Source organism: Sinocyclocheilus anshuiensis, unplaced genomic scaffold (genome assembly GCF_001515605.1).
Source record: "Sinocyclocheilus anshuiensis isolate Anshui unplaced genomic scaffold, SAMN03320099.WGS_v1.1 scaffold371, whole genome shotgun sequence".
NCBI lineage: Eukaryota > Metazoa > Chordata > Actinopteri > Cypriniformes > Cyprinidae > Sinocyclocheilus > Sinocyclocheilus anshuiensis.
The window spans coordinates 1,575,317-1,595,318 of NW_015549597.1; the positions used below are offsets into that span (position 1 = coordinate 1,575,317).

The window sequence follows — 20,002 nt, forward strand, 5'->3', positions numbered from 1 at the left end:
CGACTATGGAAAGGGGCGTTACATTTCTGACGAGTGCTTGCGGTGTTCGGCCAATCACAATGCACTGGGTCAGCTGGCCAATCAGAGCAGACTGTGCTTGTCACAGGACGGGGCTTTGTTGAAAACGACCCGTTTGAGAGAGGCGGGGCATAGAGGACCTACAATAATGTACAGTATTTGAAAAATAATGTGTTTTTGAACATTAAAGCATGTCAACATATTCTGTTACACCAAATACACAAAATAATGATCTTTAAAATAGCATCATATGACCCCTTTAAATATTTGTGACGTTGCTTGCATGGCACTGTTAGTAACTTGCTTTTTTCAATGAAAACATGAGACCTACATAATACAAAATTATTATTATTAGTTAATAATTCAAATAATAATTGTGTATGTAACTGTTTGTTTCAGGTATCAATCAACAGCCAATGTAAGTACAATGTCTTAATCTGTGTATAATAAAAACGTAATATATTTACATCCAGCCAGAATATGTTATAGCATTGATTGGAGTCTTTTTTTTTTTTCAGTGGAATATGAAGAAGCCCTGAAGGTAAAAAATGGTTGCTCACTCGCTGTTTACTGCATATTACTCAGTTAGAGCAGCAAACCTCAACTTAATTAAAATACTAAAACAAAAAAAAAGTAAAGATGTAAACATATTTTTGAATTCTCATATTTTGATTACAACAGAAGTACCAGAGGTACAAAACTGCTTAGATAGTAGGGCTTTTGAATATTGTTTTGGACAAAGGGGTGCCTTGGAGTCAAAAAGTTTGAGAACCAATCATTTGGAGTAGTCAGCCTATTATTGTGACTCTATTAAACCCATTGTTTTGCAATCAACAAATGTCCAAAAGGAAATGCACTACATTGATGCACTGTGTTGTTGTTTGTAATTGTAGAGTGCTGCACGACAGGGGAACAGACTACAAATGAATGTGTATGAGACGAGGGGCAGTAGAGCCACAGTGCCAGGACCGGGCCCACCACCAGAGTCAGGGGTGGGCTTGGGCCAGGTAAAACCTGGTACTGCTGGAGAACCCAAGAAGGGATTCAGGCCTCCTCAGCACTGCCCTACTTTGGCACAAGTGGTGAGTCGCAAAGTTCAGGCTGCAGTCCCAGAGGAAGGATTGGTAAGATTTTATAACACAATGATTTTGCACAATCACAGAAGTAGCCACAGTTGTTCACTATCGTTTTATCAAATTCTAGGCTGCAATTTATTTGGAATGATGCATTATAATATTATTAATAATCTAATAAAACCTTCATATTCTGATGCTTAAACCAAATAATGTAACTGAATTCTGATTACAGTTTTATTGTAGTTTGCATGAAATGTGATATACATTTGATAAAGGTTTCCAGATTGATGATTATTACAATTTTCACCATTGTAAATTAATGACTGGTATGTCACATTTTTGACACATTTTTATATCCTGCTTTTGTATTAAGGTAATTGTAAATGAAGTCAAAGGTGGGAAGGCAGAAGATAAGACCCCTCCTGCTTGGTTTACTTCATACATGGAAAAGGTATGAGATCTTTTTTAAAAGCATGTTATTGATCCTATTTCGTACAAACCATTATTAATGTTTGAGCACCAAATCAGCATACGTGAATGGTTTCTGAAGGATTGTGCAGATGTTTTTTTTTTTATATTTGTTTTGACCTCACAATTTTTATTAACAAGTCATAACTTGATCTTTCGGTGCAATGGCAGACTTATGTCTGGTTTCACATGCCGGACTTCACCAATCATTTTGTATGCATAAACCTTGCGTCGACTGCAAGTTTGTATTCAAATCTGCCTCCATCCATTCAACAGCCAATGGATAGAAGTTTCACTCTAGTGTACAACACGCTGTAAAAGAAAAGATCTGTTGCTATTTCCATTTCATTGAGAACTGAAAAATGTTGTCCAACAACGCCAAACGCGTACGAAAATGCCCTCACCCGCCATGATTTAAAACGCAGTGTAAACATACTGTAAACATTGTGTCAACTTATTTCGCAAGTATGGAGAACAGTGATAGATGGACGGACGCTGAAGTGCAGGCACTTGTAGCAAATGTAGCACTGCCAGTTGTCGTTGGAGATTCTTAGTCCTCCTTTCTGTTCTTTCAATCGCTTTACGTATACGTCGACTTTCAATGTCCATTATTGTGAAACCCGCGAGACACAACAAAAACACAGCTCCGATCACAGCGTCCTCCATCCTCCTGTTGTTAATGTTGTTGAACGCCGCGCACAAATGACGTCGCTGTCGACCGGCTTACGTCACTTCTTAGTACACACTGTCGGTGCGAATGCAACTCTTTAAATGGTACTGGGAAATAGTTCGCGCAAAATCGTCCCAGTACTTTAGTACTGTACATTTAGTTCTGGAACTAAAGCGGCGCGAAAGGCCCTTATAACATATTTTAACTAAAGTTGAAAAAGTGAAAAAGCATAATAAGACCCCTTTAACCAGTCTATAATGTTGCTGTTTGAGCATAAAAAAGATCTGCGAAGTTACAAAGCTCAAAGTCCACTTCAAAAGGAGATATTTTATTTAACAGAAATCACTTTTCAAAAACTACAACGAACGACTCGTTTGGACTACAACGCATATTTTCCGGGATTTGTGATATCACAAATATCGATCACAACACACACTGGCCCAGCTAACCAATCATAACACACACTGGCCCAGCTAACCAATCACAGCACACACTGGCCCAGCTAACCAATCACAGCACATTTCGTATTTCAGAAGGCGGGCCTTCATTTGATACAGGAACTATTCGAGCCGTTCATGCCAGACTGGGGAGAGAGGTGTTGTAATAATGTAAAATATGTGAAAAATACAACCTAGTATGAGAGCCTGTTCTAGTACACCCCCAAAACAAAATCAAGACTTTGTAAAAGAGCATAATAGGACCCCTTTAAAATTTCTCAATGGTAGTGTAAAACAACACCCCTTTTACCCTGTCAAAAACAGCTCTGTTTTCAGCAACCCGTTTTAATGCATGTCCCTTTAAATGCTAATGAGCTCTGCTCACCCCGCCCCTCTCTTCTGTGGGGTGACAAGCCGTTCTCATGAGACTGTTTACTTTAGCCAGGGAACTTGCTAACTAGCACATTATTAGGAAAGGCGATTTGCAAAGATTCCTAAAATAACCTTATACTCACTTCTTCTGTAGGTGAGGCCGGATCGCGAATGATTCATGCAAACTTAGACACATTTAGGTAGATCGGGGGAGCATTCCCTTCAGAAACAATGGTAATCCACTACATCTTCAGATGTCGGTGGATGTCAGGAGTAAATGACGACTGCTATGTTCATTATTACGTCCAACAACAAAACGCCTCAATTGCTTAGGAGCCATTTTTGTCTACTCCTGTTCCGGCGTCGAAATAATGGCAGACTGATGACAGCCAAAGTCCCTTTCAAGGAAAGTCCGTTCACTCGGCCACCATATTTGCAACACCTCCGGGCAGCTCAAACAAGACCAAGTCCTATCTAAATGAATGGAGGAATCCTGACAACTTAAAAACTGCTCACTGAACTTGTGATTAAATTACATATTTCAAATCAGCAACAAAATCTGAAATGAACTGCCCCATGAATGTTGTTTCTTATGCTCAAATAGTGTTTAAAAAGCTTATTTTTCAGGCTAGACCAGCCAATGCGCATGCGTAATCATACCGCGCTTATGACGTGCATGCGCATCGCTGGTCCAGCCTCAGGTTTCTATGGGAACTGTAGCCTCTAACGGCCGCTGCAGTGATGCAATGACTTTGCCAATCGACGATTGGCTCTTTCATTTAGAAGGCAGGACTATCCCTGTCGAAAGGGGAAATGATTTAACGAGATAAAAAAAACAAAACACTGGGTGGATCTTTCTCATTATAGGGTGGTTGTGTACACACACTGCCAACACACATTTATGTTCAAACAACTTGTAAAAGTGCATGTCACATCCAATGACCCCTTTAAGTTTCATTCTGATATTTTTAGCAGTGGAGACAAACCCTAATATTGCTAAGAAAACATGTTTGTCTCTATTTTTCTCTCTTCAAAATATGATAACTGTAACAGTTTAAGGACCAGGTGGTTAGGGAGGCAGTAGAGAAGATTTGTAGGGAGTTCTCTGGACAATGCTGCATCCATAAGCCAGTGGGAGCAGAGGCTCAGGTTCCTGAGGTCACCTCTTCCACTCTCCCTGGGGCCCCAAGTTCAGCTCCAGCCTGCAGCAGCTGTCGGGGCCAGACCGCAGGCGGCGGATACCAATGCAGGTTAGAGAGAACTCTGTGAGGTGGATGTCTGTATCCGGATCTTATGAACAAAAATTTGCTTCTATGGTACATTTCAAAAGGAAACGCATATTATGATTGATTGTATGAGAAATATAATGTATAACAGGATGCTCTAAAGGGGTGCCTTTAATTTTGTGTTTCCATTTTTGTGTTTCATTGTGTTTGGTTTCTTTCTGCACAGTGTGTGTACCTCCTGCACTCTGTGTGAGCCTTGCAGCTTCTCGCATGATCCAAGCCACAACCTTGTGAGAGCCAGAACTCCTCTGTCTATTCCTGAGCACGGCTCCCCAGCACCAGATCACAGCAGGTGGGCATTTGTCCTCTGCTTTGGCATGTCTTGGTGTTAAAGTTCAGAATAGTTAAACATATTTTGCTCTCTCTCTGAAGGTTCTACAGAAGGGGTGACCGGAGCTTTCGTAAGGCTGAGAAGCAGCGTCTTAAAGCGGAGAAGCGCCAGCTCAAGGCGGAGGTGAAGGAGATCAGGAAGCAGCTGAGGATGGAGAGGAGAGGGCTGCAGTGGAGCACTGCTGGAGAAGGGAGCTCTTCACCTGTCCTGCTGCAGCCACGCGCCACACAGGCAAACAGCCCAGAGTAAGAGCTTACACCCCTTTACCTCCTGAGGAAGAACATATTAAAGGGATAGTTCACCCAAAATTGAAATTTTTCAATTTACTCAACCTCATGTTGTTCCAAATCCAAACTCATTTGATGTTATTTTTAAGAATAATTTTGCCACAAACAGAACTGATGCCTTTTTGGCAACTTTTCCCATCATGTTATTCTTATATTTATATTTCAACTTCATAATATGTTTTCTGGTGTTTGAGAATAATAGTATTTATTTTACTTCCTTATTACCCCATTATGACTGGCTGAGCCATGTTAACGTGTAATATAGGAGGCCATGTGTTTTAATGTAGTCATTAAGCTAGCTGACACCAGAAAGTTTTTCTTTTTTATTTATAGTTATATATAATATAATAATTAAGAACTAATTTTATCTTATTATCTAAGACCTATATGTTCAAAATATTTTTTGGAAAGAAATGAATACATTTACAATGTTACAAAAATATTATTGTCAGTCCCACAAAGAAAAAAAAACACCCCAACATATTAATTGGCCGAACTGATCATAACAGTTTAAATGTAGTTAATGATAATAAGATGCCATTTAATTGATACTGTCTTGGTTGCAGTCGTCCTAAACGTCCATGCCCACTGGCTGTGCCAGCTATGACAGCTCTACTCTTGGATGAAAACCTGCCTGATGGATCACGTTTGCGTCCTGGGACCAAGTTCATCAAATACTGGAAGATGAAGAACAGTGGCAGAGTGTGCTGGGACTCTGAGACCAAGGTACACTTTGACTCTTAAACAGACACACACAAATCTGTATACACACATACACAATAAAAAATCTGAACCTGATTGTGTCCCATTTTGGCCTCAGTTAAAGTTCATGTGGGGGAACTTGGCAGTGGGCTCCGGTGAAAGATGGCGGGAGGTCGCAGTACCCACATTACAGCCAGGTCAGGTGGGTGTCATCAGCGTGGCACTTTGTGCTCCGACGTTAGAGGGCACCTATACATCGCATTGGCGCCTGGCACACAGAGGAGAGCAGTTTGGACCGCGTGTTTGGTGCAGCATCGTCGTGGATCCACATGCTCCCACAGCCATCTGTGCTGATGGGTTACTGGTGTCTCCCTGTGTCACCCCACAGGTAAGACATCCGGATCATACAGCAAAACAATAGAAGTTAAAAATTCAGAAAAATCACTTGAGAAAGCGCTGTCCAAATTAGGTGGCCTGTAGATGAGCGCACAGAACAGTACAGTACAGAGGTAGACTGTTATGCCACACACTGTACCTCAAACGATAAGAAAGTCCGAACAGAAACTGTCTATTTTTAGTGATTGTTTAAAAACCATAGCAACCCCACTTCCCCTACCAGCAGACCTTGAGGTACTAATAAAACAACAGTTAGACGGTGTGACGAGTCGGCTGCCTCCCCCTAATTATCATCATCACCCCGTCCCTTAATCGCCGCCCTTCACCAGGCTCCCGACGGGAGTGGGTGCGTGAGAGAGGAGGGGCGCTGAAACAGCCAGGGCTGGCGGCGTGTGATGGGGCACACCTGAACCAAATGGAGCCTCATCACCGCCGCTGTTTAAATGCCGAGCGCCCCTCTCCTCGAGAGACCGGTCTCTTCCCCGTGCATGCACGCTGGTGTCCTCGTGGATCCAGGAAGGGTGCATAGGGGGATCTCCGTGCCGCCGAAGATGCGAGCTACCGGACCCGTGGTCCAGACGAGAGCCACACCTGTTACACGGCCGTCGGGCCAGGATGCCGGGCCGTCTAGACCCTTCACCCGCCGGGGCCAAGGCGAGAAGGATGCTGCTGCTGGAAGAAGCCGCCGCCCCTCACGCCCCAGACTGGAGAGGGGAGCGCGTGCGGCCGCCGGACTCCGCCCCTTACCTGGACCCATCCTTCCTGACCACTGCCCTTCCCTGCACGAACCCCGCAGCACGACGAGGACACCAGATCCCCTGTTTTATTTTGGACACTGGATTCCCTTTTTCCCTGGACACTTTGTTGTTTATATTATTTTGTAATAAAAGCCTCTCTGAGGCCTGACGCCACACCCACTGTGTTTGTCGTGTGCTCCTCCCGTGACAACGGACAAAGTTCAAAGTTCTGGAGGAACACAGAAACTAATAAAATACATTCCTGATTCCAAAACTAAAACTAAAAACAGGCACAATTTATTTTTAGTTTATTATTTTTAGCTTTTGATGGGTACATTATACCACAACTTTTATACCACCATTTTTTGCAACCTTTACAGCCCACCTGCATTAAACATGGGACAACAAAATGCTGGTAAACATTTTTAAATGATACCAGTTAGTGCATTAACTTTCACAGCCCTGAAATTACTAAAACTAAAATAAAAACTGAAACTAGAAAACTATATATAATGTGGATTGAACTCATTTGAAAAGTCAAATTGAAAATATAAAGGGAAAAAAATAAATTTTCTGGGGCCCAAATATAATATGTTTTAGGTTTTTGGCCAGTATAGATTTTATAGACTATTGTTAGTTTAGTTTAGTCATTTTTTTTTTCTGTGGGCATTTTCACCCTGTCTGGCACTTTCAGGAGAAGTCTTCCCGCACTCTTGAGAGGGAGGAGAAATGCCGGGCCTCAAGGGAACAGCTACTTTTGTCTGTAAACCAGGACTGTGATCAGGAATTCTACATTCCATCTGTGGACTTACTCACAGCTCAGGTATGGCCAAACCCATCATGTTTGTCATGTTTCATGAAGAAAGTTTGACTCCATTGTCAATTCCACACTCTCTATTTTGTATTTACTTAGGACTTACTGTCTTTTGAACTGCTGGACATCAACATCGTACAAGAGTTGGAGAGCGTGCCCAACAACACTCCTGCAGGTAACTTAAAATCTGTAACAAGTTTCTAAAAATTAGAATGAACAGCTTTTATGGATTATGCATATTCATTTTAAACAGTAACATTTAAATATAAATTGTATAGATTTCAGCCTTTACAGCCTTTTTATTGTCTCTTTCTTCATCTCTGTAAATGTATGAAGACATTACCCCATGCATATCGCCTCTGCCCCATGATGGACCTCTTCAGGAGAAACCAACACTGGGACTCATCCAAGAGGAAACAGAAGCCCAAGGGGTCAGCAGAATCCTGGGTAAACATTAAAGCACAACTTTTCTGCACTTTTTGTCTGTGTATTGCTGTCAGTGATTGTGTAGCTTTTTATATTTGTGAACCTTTTTTGATGTCATACTCACAGATGTGGCCCAGGCCACAGAGTTAGAGGGCATCCCAGCACAAGAGAAAGGAGAGGAGAGCATCATTGGGTCTTTGTTTAGTCCGTCTGTTATCCGTTCTCTCACCCTTGAAGTGACCCGTGAAGTAGCAGAGCATGGGGTGCTTTGTGGGAGATGCCCAGCTAAGGGTTTGTGATGGCAGTGGTGGGAAGATGCACCTTTCTGCTTTTCCTGGAAATTACAGTCATTTTTATAATAGGCGTAGTCAGAATGTGAATAAATTAGAAAAACGGTATTGATATTTTTTATTTTAGTGTTGACTTGATATAAAGTACTTTTGATATCCTTAGTAAGCATTTTGTAAACCATACACTACTGTTTAAAAATAGGGCCAGTAAGAATTTGAAAAATTAATGCTTTCATTTATCAAGGATGTATTAAATTGATCCAAAGTTACAATAAAGTCATTTTTAATGTTACAAAGGATTTCTCTTACAAATCAATTATTTTATCATGAACTTTCTATTACTTTCTATCAAAATTCTGTTCTTATGAACAAAAAACCTTAACAACAGTATAGTAATGTACATTGTTAGCAGTTTTTGTGTAGAAGGTAGGTAAAGAGTGTTTCTAAATTTTTTACATTTAATTTTTCCCATTTTAAGTGGTGCGTCCAGCCCCCCAAGGTTCAATGTCACTTTGTGAGAGGAAATCAGAAAAGGTTTCAGAAACGGGGCTAATATCTGCTCCAGCCCCGCTGAAAGTAGAAACGGTACAGATCTCCAGCCCTGCTTCACCACAGACAGAGACCACTGATATAGCTGCTCCCCTGCTGACGCTTCCAGCAGAGCTCATTAGCACAGGTAACAGGGCTTTGAGAATATTTAGTTCTGACCATTGTCATTTTGTACATTGCAAATTTTGTAATTGTCTAAAGGTGATTCAAACAACTTCTAGCCAAAGACAGTAAATTTCTAGCCATTAAAGTGATTGTTCTTATGTTTAGATGAGGGTCACGAGTCTGACATCGAGCAGATCCTGGTGGAACCTGCAGGTGGAGATCCGGTAGAAGAGGGAGAAGAGGAAGTGGATAAGAAGGAGCAAGTGAAGGACACAGAAGCAGCTAAGGAAGCCCGCAGCAGAACTTCATCTGCGTCTTCAGAAGACTACATCATCATCCTCCCCGATTGCTTTGACACCAGCCGTCCCCTAGGAGAGTCCATGTACAGCTCAGCCCTGTCGCAGCCTGGAGAAGAGCCTGCAGAGGGGGACAAACTAGAATCAGTGGAGACCGCAGAGCTCCAGAGCCCCGTTGCTGCTGCTGTTGTTAGTGCGGATGCTAATGACATGCTCTGTGCTTCCCAGACTCTGGATGCTGTGCCGCTCACCCCTGTGATTGTAGTGGCACCACGACCCTCGGTCAAATCCTGGTAAGTTTATACAGAGGACATATCAGCAGTAATAGATTGGGCTCAGAGGTCAGTTAAACTAGTGATGCACCAAAATTTTGCCAACAGCAAAACATAGTTTTACAGGGTCGAAATCATTGACTGAAACAGTGATGTATAATTAGCACGTCTCCAGTGACACATTTTGACAGTGCTAAAAAGGTGCCAAGGTAGCAATATGCAAAATGTGTACAGCTAAAATATCGAGACTTTACTATGAATAGTTTCTTTTCACCTGATAACATGACACGCTCAATGGCACACTGTGTTGTTTAGTTAACCAAATTTAATTACCCAAATGTTATTTTCAGTTTATGTTTTCAGCTAAAACTTTAATGTTGGTTTCTGTAAAAAAAAAAAAAATAATTTTTCAGTGCCTCACTAATTTAAACCTGCAAATAAAGTTGTTGTTTTTTTGGATTTTGAAAAATGTACAGGAAAGATACATTATGACATGAAATGATTAAGATTAAGATGCTGCACTATTTCTTGGTCACTAATCAAGTTTGTGACATTGGTCATGTGAGAATGTTCTTGATCCATTTGAAGCATGCAGACCTAGATTGACCACTCACAATATCCTGTCTTAAATCTCTGTAGGCACACATTCCTCCTACTCCATATCACAGCCTAGATTTCGTTCACGGCATCCTCATAACTTGATGTAACTGACATGTTAAATTTAGCTTAATATATATGAAATCTCTTTATTCAGCACAGAGACACAAGAGCAGACGGAACATGGAGCAGAGGAGCAGGAGAGGAGTAATCCTGCAGAGCCAGGAGATAAGGAGAAAGGTGAGTGGAAACACCATGGGATATTAAAAATAATAAACCATCACAGGTTGTGAATTAGTGCATTTTTCTATGATTTTGGGGTGTTAGATATAATACAAAGTAGACAGTATGATAAAAGACACACACAGCTATGTTTGAAAGTTGACATGTTTTTTTTTTTTTATGTATATAGACTCTGATCCTAATCAACCTGACCCTGAGAACTCAGCAGCATCTGCCAAGTCTGAAACAGAAGATCTTAGGTGAGTTACACAGCACACAACCACTCGTTCTGCCTCATGGAAGTGCACCCAGGACAGTCATTGCATTATGTGATTTTCTTTCTATCACTCGCATTTAGGGTTGGGTATCGTTTTTTTTTTTTTTCGATACCGGTGCCAAATCGATACTTTTAAAACGGTTCCGGTGCCCTAATGTTGTATGAACCGATACTTATAAAAAAAATAAAAATAATTCCCCCCCAAAAAATTATGGATTGGCCATTAGTACTATAAACACATGATGTCTGCTTCATTCATACAGGACGCCACAGGGCGCCCTCGCACAGAAAATCCACATATCCAGTCACAGAAGTAGAGAACTCATGACCTTCCAGGAAACCCCTTACCGGTGCCATATTGGTACCGGGTTTCGGTACCCAACCCTACTCGCATTCTTACTCTCTCTCATTCTTGTCTTTCCTCAGGGCTAATAGCATCACTGGTGGATTGGTGAAGGGTGCTCTGTCCGTGGCAGCATCTGCCTATAAAGCTCTTTTCACTGGACAGACTGGGTCTGAGAAGGTGAGTTTGGGAGCTGTTCACACAGGTTGCAAAATGGAAAAACATTTTGAAATAAGCTTCCTTTAAACTTCCAAACTTCCTTTAAATTCACAAAGCATATTATGAATGTGGCAATGGTGCGAGACTCTGAGCAATCTCTTCTTTTGTCCTATATTAAAAATAAATAAAAATAATGCGATTATATAGTTCATTACATGTGATTATAAATTGAAGCAATGAATTGTTTCAGTTTTATTTGATGTCATTTTATATACGATAAAGTTTATTAAAAAATCGTGCTTTACAGGACCGATTTTGATCAAACGATAATCAAAACGATGATCAAAATCAGTTAAAAAATGTTATCAAACTATGATCAAAATATATTTTGCCACTGTGAAACAAAATCACCTTATAAAAATAATAACTCTAGACAGTAAAGTGCATGTACAAAGGACTGTATAAGTGCCTAGTGTATAGTGCAACATTTGGGACATACATCAGTAGTAAAAAAATATATATATATATTTGGGCTGTGTAGCTCCCAGAAGATGCAGCTTCTCATGACGCCATGATGGCCGTGCTGGTAGAGATGGGCTTTGGTGACCGAGCACTAAATCAGCGTCTGCTACAGAAACACAACCGCAACCTGCTGGATGTGGTAAACGAACTGGTGCAGATGACTAATAACGACTGGTACACGACACGCTACTGAGATGCTGGTCAATTATTTTGTTTCTCTTACATGTGATTTTTTTTGTTTCTCTTTCTCTGTGCAATCAGCAGACCATTCCATGATACAGACTCTTTCGTTCCATTTGGGTTGTAAAGATAGTGTGTGTGAATCTGTCTGCTCCAATGTGTAACAGATAATCATTAGACAAGCAGTTCATCACCTTTATAACTGTGCTTGGTAAAGTTTGTTGTTAGTGGGCATTAATGTTTTCACAAAGATGATCATGGGTAGCTAATGAACACTAATAGGTAATTATTCATCCAAAACTATTCAAGAAATATGCCATGCTTTTAATAAAAACTTGATTTGAAAGAATGGTATAATTAACAACAAATCATTCTAATAGTTAAATATGAAAAGCTCTGCAATGTGACTGGATATTTTTAATATTTAGAGTGTTTTGTGTTCCCAGTTTAAGAACAGGTTTTGGAAAAGTGCAATAGATCTGGCTTTGTGTGGACCCTTAATCATCAGCCGAGACCAAATAGACTGATAACTTTTGTCATCTTTACATGGACTCAAGATGACAAATTAAAACGATTCCATACTGGAGAGGTCAATATGAAGTTGTGTGTGAATTATTATTATTTTTTTTTTAGTAATTTTGAACTGTTGTGTTGCTTATAATACATGTGGGAATTATTATTATATTGAAGACCATTGATTAGTTTCTAAAAAGTCCACAAAATAGGGCACATACTGCACTTTGTGAATGCGTTGACATTTAAATATATGAAAAATGTAATGGCTTGAAGCAGCAATGCATTTGAATAGTTAAATGGACTGAAATGTAGAGTATTTTAATTCATGCTTTAAATGGTTAAAGAGGCAAATGCAATCATGACATATTTAACTCCAATTTTAAATGGTAAGACATCAAAGTGAGAGACAAAATGAATAACAGCCAACATTCAAAAAAATCAAATCATGCAAATTATATATATTTCGATAATTAAATAGCTCTTGTATTTAGTGTAATGAAGAATGTATCTCAGCACTTTTCTTCAATGGGAGATTTTGAAACTACCTACTGTCTAGGGTGTGGAAAGCATTCCCTATAAATGATTTAACGTCTCCTGATTTGCTTTTATCCATGATGCTCTCACAAGTGGTACATCCATCATTTAACTGACTGATCGATCACCCACTTGTTTTTCCAGAGATAGGGCTTAAATATGTTTTAGCACATTCCTTAGGAAAGCCGTAAGTTGGTCTTGTTGCTTGCAGCGATCAGTAGAGGTTCTGGGTGGAACTGTTTGGATCATGTGATTGTAAAGCATAATCAGTGGCGACAGATGCGCCTCACTCTGTGTTTGATGCCTGAATGGAGTATTCCGTGTCTCTGCATCTAATGTACACATCTGTCTGTAATAAATATCTTAAGTCTTTCTTTTGCTCTCAGTCTTTGATAACAATGCACCACAAAATCCAAAGTATAGGGTTCTTTAAACAAGACTATTAAACTTTCACATTACACTTAACCTACATGCTAGAAATATACATAACCTGGATGTTAAGCACGCTGCACAATAAAAGCATCTGTGATTTTTGTGTTTTTCTAGCAAACCACTAGTTTTCAAAAAAGTGGCGGAATCTTTTTTCCAGCCGTTGACAAATTAAGTTATTTACACATATTTGTTGAATAACAAAGTGTCAGTGAAACTAAACAGTGATTTAGTGTACAGTTAATCAGTTTATCTCTTTATTTTAATAGAAGTGAATACAATACAAAAAAAACAAAAAAATGTTCAGTGTATTAAAACATTTACTACAATAACATTAGAACTGCTGATTTATTTGCAAAGCATTATTAATACAAATAATCAACTATTTACTTGAAGCACCCTCTGAGATTTTATGTAATTTCTATTTTTTAAAAATCAAATCTGTTTAAGAGTTTGGGAAACCTGCACTAAAACCCTAGATTTGCTATATAGCAAATATAAAGCAAGCCTTAAATGCAGAGGAATGTTATTTGAATATAGAGGCAAGCCTATTCGATTCTGACAACTGCACATGCAGCAAAAGGTAATTATACAGTATGTTGCAGAACAGCCAGTTTCCCAATAATCCATGTTCAAACAGAACAGAAAGCAGTCACATTACTAGGGAAATGAATACCGCATTCTAAAAGAACATCTACGTTAACAAAGAGACTGTGATGCATATTATGAGGCTTGCAACAACATTAAAATGACCATACTATAAATTCCACTCCAAGATAACAGAGCTGAGTAAAGAATGTGTAAAGACATTCAGTTCTTATCATATATATTTACTTTTAGTTTTAACTAAAGTACCACATGTGATGAAACTCAACACCAAAAGACAAGTGGTCAAAAGACATGCACTGTGACCACAATATTTGATTTGTCAGAAACATGTAAATGTGTAGTGTATCTCTGTGGCCGGATCTCTAAAAGTCACTCTTTTCAACATTTCAGACACATGTATGATAAAAAATTTAAACAAAAACCATAATTCCCCATATAGTTCCATGTAGTTTGTATGCAAAGCTGGTAGATAAGTAGGTTTGTGCTCCAAGATGATTTTCAAGTTTCAAGCCGTTTAACTGGAGTTTCTTGTATGGTTTCTCCCCGTTTCAAACTAAACTAAGTTCTCAACAGCCCCTGAGGTACTAATACATGTCTCACAGGTGAAGAGATCATGCTTTAGTGCTATTAATGACAGATCATGATCATGAATGTAGTGTGCAGGATTGATATACATTACTATAAAAAAATTCTATCAATTTCAGTGTTTCTTTGGTCTATTTTCATAAATAGTTTTCGTTACAGGATTGTCTTCATCTTGGCCTGCAGGTAATTCAAAGCATTTTTTGTATTGCTAGTGTAAAAAGTGAAACATAATATCTAACATCATTAATGGATAAAAAAATGAAACTATTTGCACTGTAACCCTGAGCTTGTCAAACCTCCAGGCTACAACATGCAAACCGGCATGATTTCCATTTTGAAAATTATGTATATTTAGGAGCACAACATAAAGTCAAATAAAATAATCCCTGAATTTTTACCTGCAATAAGGCCCTAACACATTATTTCTTAGACCTGAAAAATAGCTTCTTTGTAAGCATGGACGCAAAGCAAGGCACTTGTTTTTTGCCTAAAGCAGAGCGATCCTTGCAGTTTTCTACACTGCGATTGGAAACCTTCCTGTTAACAAGTGTCAGGATATCAGTGAACTCCAGTGTAGATCCATAACGCCTCAGGATTTCACACAGATCCTGGATATACCATGAGCCATTCACCGTCTCACGATGAGAGTAATATCCTTTACAAGAAGAAAAAAAGTCAGTAACTGCTTAGTGACAAAACTGTAAAATCAAGGATGTAAACTGCATTTAATCCAGTACTTAAAGTACACCATTAACAAATCTTGGTAAAACAAAGCACTGACCTTCAGCTACTGAATAGCACATGAGGAAATCTGCTCCTGCTGGAAGGGTGCAGAGCGCCCCCGCATCCACAAACACTTCAATGTCCGTCTGACTGTCCACCACATCCATTGGTGTCACAGCATCATCATGTTTGTCCCCACGACAAGCCTTATGTTCAAAGAAATTCATGCATTTGCAAGAGGTGTGAAATGTGTTTTCATATTGCATTACTGTAAATACACCGCAAAGGACATTTTGTGGAAGGAGGACAAATTACCTGCAAGATGAAGATCTTGGGTTTCCCTACAAGGCTACGGCATTTATTCCCCTTGAACAAATCAGTGATTTCTTGAATTTGGATCTGCCCATCATTGGCAAAGATGTGACCATTTTCCCCATGACTTAAAAAGACACAGACAAAACAGTCTGCATCTACATGGTTCGCAGCAGCAGCTGAAATCAAAGGAACACCCTGGATTAAACAGAACCTAAACTTTATTTGGAGCATGATTTTGACTTTTCCCTCAAGTTATAATTTACATTAATGATGAAGTTGATTCTAGCACACCAGTCAGTGCTATAGCTATAATTTTGAAACAGTGTGATGAATTTCACACTTTTTCATATTTATTCTGGTGCTGACTTCAGTTGTAAGTATATTAATATATATATATATATGTTTTTCAAATTGAGAGAAGAGTCCAATTTTTTTGTGGTAATCAAGAGTAGAGCTTTTTTGAAACTTTTTAAACTGCAGTAGTCAACATCTGAAGTGGATCAAAAAAGTTAATCAAAGTTGTCCTGAGACAAGAACGCATTTTGGTTTTAGGTTTTAGGACGACTTTGATGAAAGGTTTTGATCCGTTATATATAAAAAATAAAAATAATGTGAGAAAATTGTAAAATAATTATATCACACATATATACACATACATATAGATGTGCAGGTGCATCTCAAAAAATTAGAATATCACGGAAAAGTTCTTTTTTGTAATTTAATTTAAAAAAAGCAAACTTTCTTATATTCTAGATTCATTGCACAAAACTGAAATATTTCAATAGTTTTTTTTTGTTTTAATTCTGATGGTTATGACTTGCAGCTTAGGAAAATTAAAAATTCCATTTTGAGCTTTATTAGTTTGATCAATTTTGAGTATAAATACTGGGTACCTGGGTCCTGGGCTAATTTAAAACATACAACCACAATTATGGGGAAGACTACTGACTAGACAGTTGTCCAGAAGATGATCATCCACACCCTCCACAAGGAGGGTAAGTCACAGAAGGTCATCTCTGAAAGGGCTGGCTGTTCACAGAGTGCTGTTGTATCAAATATATATTCATAGAAATTTGACTGGAAGGAAAAAGTGTGGTAGGAAAAGGTGCACAAGCAACAGGGATGACCGTAAGTTTGAGAATACAGTCAAGCAAAGCCGAGTGAAGTTTCCGAAGTCAGTGATGATTTGGGGTGCCGTGACATCTGCTGGTGTTGGTCCACTGTGCTTTATCAAGTCCAAAATCAATGCAACCGGCTACCAGGATATTTTAGAGTACTTCATGCTTCCTTCTGCTAACAAGCTTTTTGGAGATGCTGATTTAATTTGGTAGCAGGACTTAGCACCTGCCCACAGTGCCAAAACCACTTCTAACTGGTTTGCTGACCATGATATTACTGTGCTTGATTGGCACCTGTATATGTGTGATATAATTATATTAAAAAATTTAAACCGTGCCAAAGATGCTGTTGATAAGCTGCTGTGTTTTACCTGGAACATTTAAGTTGGGCTCCCATTTCTCAAAACATGCATTAAAGAGAAAATATTGAGGCACCTTCTCCGATTGTGGATAAAACTTCTTCCCGTTTGTAATCATCACAAGCCTTCACTTCAAAACCCAGCTCCTGAAATCTGACAACAGATATGAAAGAAAATTGACAAATTAGTTATTGTTCTGTTACTTTAATAAAATACAGGAAAATTACTGTTTCTTTATCAACCAACACAGCGACACAGTCATGTTAGTGAGGCAAACACAGATCTCAGTGACAGTGGTCATGTGATACTGTTACTGTCTGGTGTACATATAACAATTTGAGCACTATAATTATGTATTTTTGATTACTTTGCCAAATACCTTCTAACAAGGTTCTGCCTGTCTGCATTTGTGCCAGAGCGGCTGTTCAACATGAGCTGCCAGTAAAAATTTTCATGGTTAAAGATCAGAGCCATTCCTCGCTTCTTGTGGTCCATCTTATACTCCTCATTAGGATCCAGACTGAATACACTGACAAACGAGATATAAAACAATATAAATATGCTTGAACTCCAAACTGTACAATTTCTACATGGTTACAATAAGGGTTTTTTACCTTTGATTAATGCTATCAGTTTCTGTTACGTTCTCTCTGACTGAAAGAAAAGGCAAAATCAACACAAACCACTAAAATTTGATTTGCAAAGCAAGAATATGAGATATGCAAATGTTCAGAGGACGTATTCAAGTCACAAAGATTCAAACCACAGTGAAAGATATTGGAGTAACTGTGGCGTAAAAAAAAATAAATTGGCGTAATAGAATGAAGACCTAAAGTTCAGTGAAAATACACTAAGGTCAAGCATGTATTGTTTGTTGAGCACCTGGTCAGGCTGGATTTCAATGGCTTTACAACCAGGTTGTCAAGCATAGCAGAGCTAACATAGGCAAATTCTATATTTACACTTTACAGATCCTTCTCTCTTCTTCATTTTGCTACTCAGGTCATACACGAGTTATAAACTGGATTCAATTCTACCTGTCTGTCCCGCTAAAGCGCTGTCCTTCTCCACAGACCCTAAGGAGAAAATAAAAACATATTCGGGACTTTAACAGCATATGAATTGCGTTATTGAGCCAGAGGACTCCGGTTGTAAATCATACTTGATGTGTATGACCGTGAATACTTGTGATTCATGTTTAGACAAGCACCACCTACTTCAGGTGCTGGAATAAGGAAATGAAGCCTGCAGTGTCTTATGAACAACATTAAGTGTGTCCAAATATTTAGTTAGGCTACTTTTCTTACAGGATAACTAGATAAACAGCTTACCGGATTCATCGCTCTTGACGTGACTTGCCATCGCTGCTTCAGCGGAGAGAAACTGTGCGATCCTGAGAAAGGTTTTAACAACAAACTACTGTAACAACAGCAAACACAGAACTGACTAGTCACCAAGCGCAACAGTTAACCTATGAAAAATGGCACTGAAACGTTAACCAATCACAGGCCACTACTACCTTAACCAATCACAGGTCGGTAAAATGTCAACCAATCGGAGGCGGTCTGTCGCGGTCGAACCTTTGGTCGAACTGGTCGGACTCGGTGAAGCTGGTTACAACTTCCGCGTTGAATTCCTCCTTTCTTTCCTTCTGTCTTTCTCTGTAGCAACTACATTCAGCATTCTATTCTATTTAGGTCTGTAGGCATTTTCTCTACGGAGTTAAGAAAGGGAATTTATCCAAATAAATAAATAAACAGGCTAATTCAATAACCTCGATTTATTATAATTTTATAGTTAAAAATATAATTATTAAAATAAGATTATATTACTTAAAATATTTTAATAGGATTTAAAGGTATTTAAGGGATTTAAATGAGGATTTAATGGGCTAAAAAAAGAGAGAAAACGACAGTTATTGTATGGTAATGCATTTGACAAAACTCAATACTAAAAGACAGGATCTATTGTACTGTGACCAAAGTGTCATGCATGTTTGTGGACAGATCTCTAAACGTCAATCTTTTCAACATTTAAGACACAATGTAATAGGCTATTCACAAACACCATAATCCACAGTATAATTAATCCCATAATTGCTAATTGTTGCTAATAGTGTGTATGCAATGAAAGTTAAGTATGTTTGCACTCTAAGATGATTTTCAAGTTTGACTGCCATTTAACTGGAGTTTCTTGCTGTGTTTCTTCCTCTTTCAAACTGAAGTAAGTTCTCAACAGCCCAGGAGGTACTAATGCACGTCTCACATATGAAGAAGAGATCATGCCTTAGCTGTTAATGACAAATCATGATCATGAATGTAGTGTGCAGGAGTGATATACATTACAAGAAAATGTTATGAATTACATTTTTTCATCTGTCTCCTTTAATTTATCTTTTTAGTTTCAGCACAGAGTTTTCCTTGCACTAATTACTGGGAATGTGATGTCCTCACCTGGCCTGTAGGTAATTCAAAACATTTTTGCATTGCTACTGTCTGATACAGTGCGGTAAAATAAACAGTAAACTGGATATCATCTGGGTTAAAAATGAAACTAAAACTGAAATAAGTTGCACTTTGTAACCTTGAGTTTGTCAAACCTCCAGGTTAAACATGCAAACCTGAATGATTTCCATTTCTGAAATTGAATATATAGGAGTTTAATATAAACTAAATAATAAAATAATATAATCCCTGATTTTGCACCTTCAATAGGGCCCTAGCACTACTGTACCTTCTTGAAAATATATATGATGCATATTTTTTATATAAACAGTAAAACAATGCATTTGAACAACAGCAGCTAAAATAAGTATTGAACACGTCACAATTTTTCTCAGTAAATATATTTCTAAAGGTGCTGTTGACATGAAATTTTCACCAGATGTCAGTAACAACCCAAGTAATCCATACTTACAAATAAAACAAAACAAATAAGTTCAGAAATTAAGTTATGTGTAATAAAATGGAATGACACAGGGAA

General features: G+C 38.7%; 2 protein-coding genes across 5 annotated transcripts in view; one reads left to right on the forward strand and one right to left on the reverse strand.

Moving 5' to 3' along the window:
* LOC107658519 (next to BRCA1 gene 1 protein-like) overlaps positions 1-12,076 on the forward strand; it is a 17,180-nt gene extending 5,104 nt beyond the window's left edge. The window contains exons 3-21 of one of the 3 annotated variants that reach the window (XM_016447106.1): positions 418-436; positions 537-559; positions 912-1,142; positions 1,468-1,545; positions 4,095-4,291; positions 4,494-4,619; positions 4,700-4,903; positions 5,512-5,671; positions 5,766-6,035; positions 7,475-7,603; positions 7,694-7,769; positions 7,931-8,041; positions 8,147-8,311; positions 8,789-8,986; positions 9,130-9,553; positions 10,287-10,369; positions 10,542-10,611; positions 11,055-11,151; positions 11,672-12,076. In XM_016447106.1, coding sequence (XP_016302592.1) covers positions 418-436; positions 537-559; positions 912-1,142; positions 1,468-1,545; positions 4,095-4,291; positions 4,494-4,619; positions 4,700-4,903; positions 5,512-5,671; positions 5,766-6,035; positions 7,475-7,603; positions 7,694-7,769; positions 7,931-8,041; positions 8,147-8,311; positions 8,789-8,986; positions 9,130-9,553; positions 10,287-10,369; positions 10,542-10,611; positions 11,055-11,151; positions 11,672-11,845 — 2,835 coding nt within the window. In that variant the 3' untranslated portion in view covers positions 11,846-12,076. The remainder of the gene's footprint in view (positions 1-417; positions 437-536; positions 560-911; positions 1,143-1,467; positions 1,546-4,094; positions 4,292-4,493; positions 4,620-4,699; positions 4,904-5,511; positions 5,672-5,765; positions 6,036-7,474; positions 7,604-7,693; positions 7,770-7,930; positions 8,042-8,146; positions 8,312-8,788; positions 8,987-9,129; positions 9,554-10,286; positions 10,370-10,541; positions 10,612-11,054; positions 11,152-11,671) is intronic. The other 2 variants (XM_016447107.1, XM_016447110.1) reach the window with 2 other exon arrangements.
* A 2,691-nt stretch (positions 12,077-14,767) lies between these two features.
* On the reverse strand, positions 14,768-18,470 carry LOC107658520 (caspase-6-like). 2 transcript variants are annotated; one of them, XM_016447111.1, is made up of 8 exons: positions 18,352-18,470; positions 18,058-18,096; positions 17,635-17,674; positions 17,400-17,549; positions 17,097-17,173; positions 15,544-15,719; positions 15,287-15,434; positions 14,768-15,160 (listed from the first exon to the last, which is right to left on the reverse strand). In XM_016447111.1, the coding sequence occupies exons 1-8, from the start codon at positions 18,380-18,382 to the stop codon at positions 14,925-14,927; spliced, it is 897 nt and encodes a 298-aa protein (XP_016302597.1). In that variant the 5' UTR covers positions 18,383-18,470; the 3' UTR covers positions 14,768-14,924. The 2 variants fall into 2 exon arrangements, with proteins under 2 accessions (XP_016302597.1, XP_016302598.1); XM_016447112.1 differs by lacking the exon at positions 18,058-18,096.
* Between the last annotated feature and the right edge of the window lie 1,532 nt (positions 18,471-20,002).

Coding starts and splice junctions, on each gene's coding strand:
- LOC107658520 (XM_016447111.1), bottom strand. CDS start 18,382: ATGGCAAGTCACGTCAAGAGCGATGAATCCG. Junction 17,550..17,634: donor ACTGATAGCATTAATCAAAG/GTAAAAAACCCT, acceptor CTCGTTTGTCAG/TGTATTCAGTCTGGATCCTA. Junction 15,161..15,286: donor GTGCTATTCAGTAGCTGAAG/GTCAGTGCTTTG, acceptor CTTCTTGTAAAG/GATATTACTCTCATCGTGAG.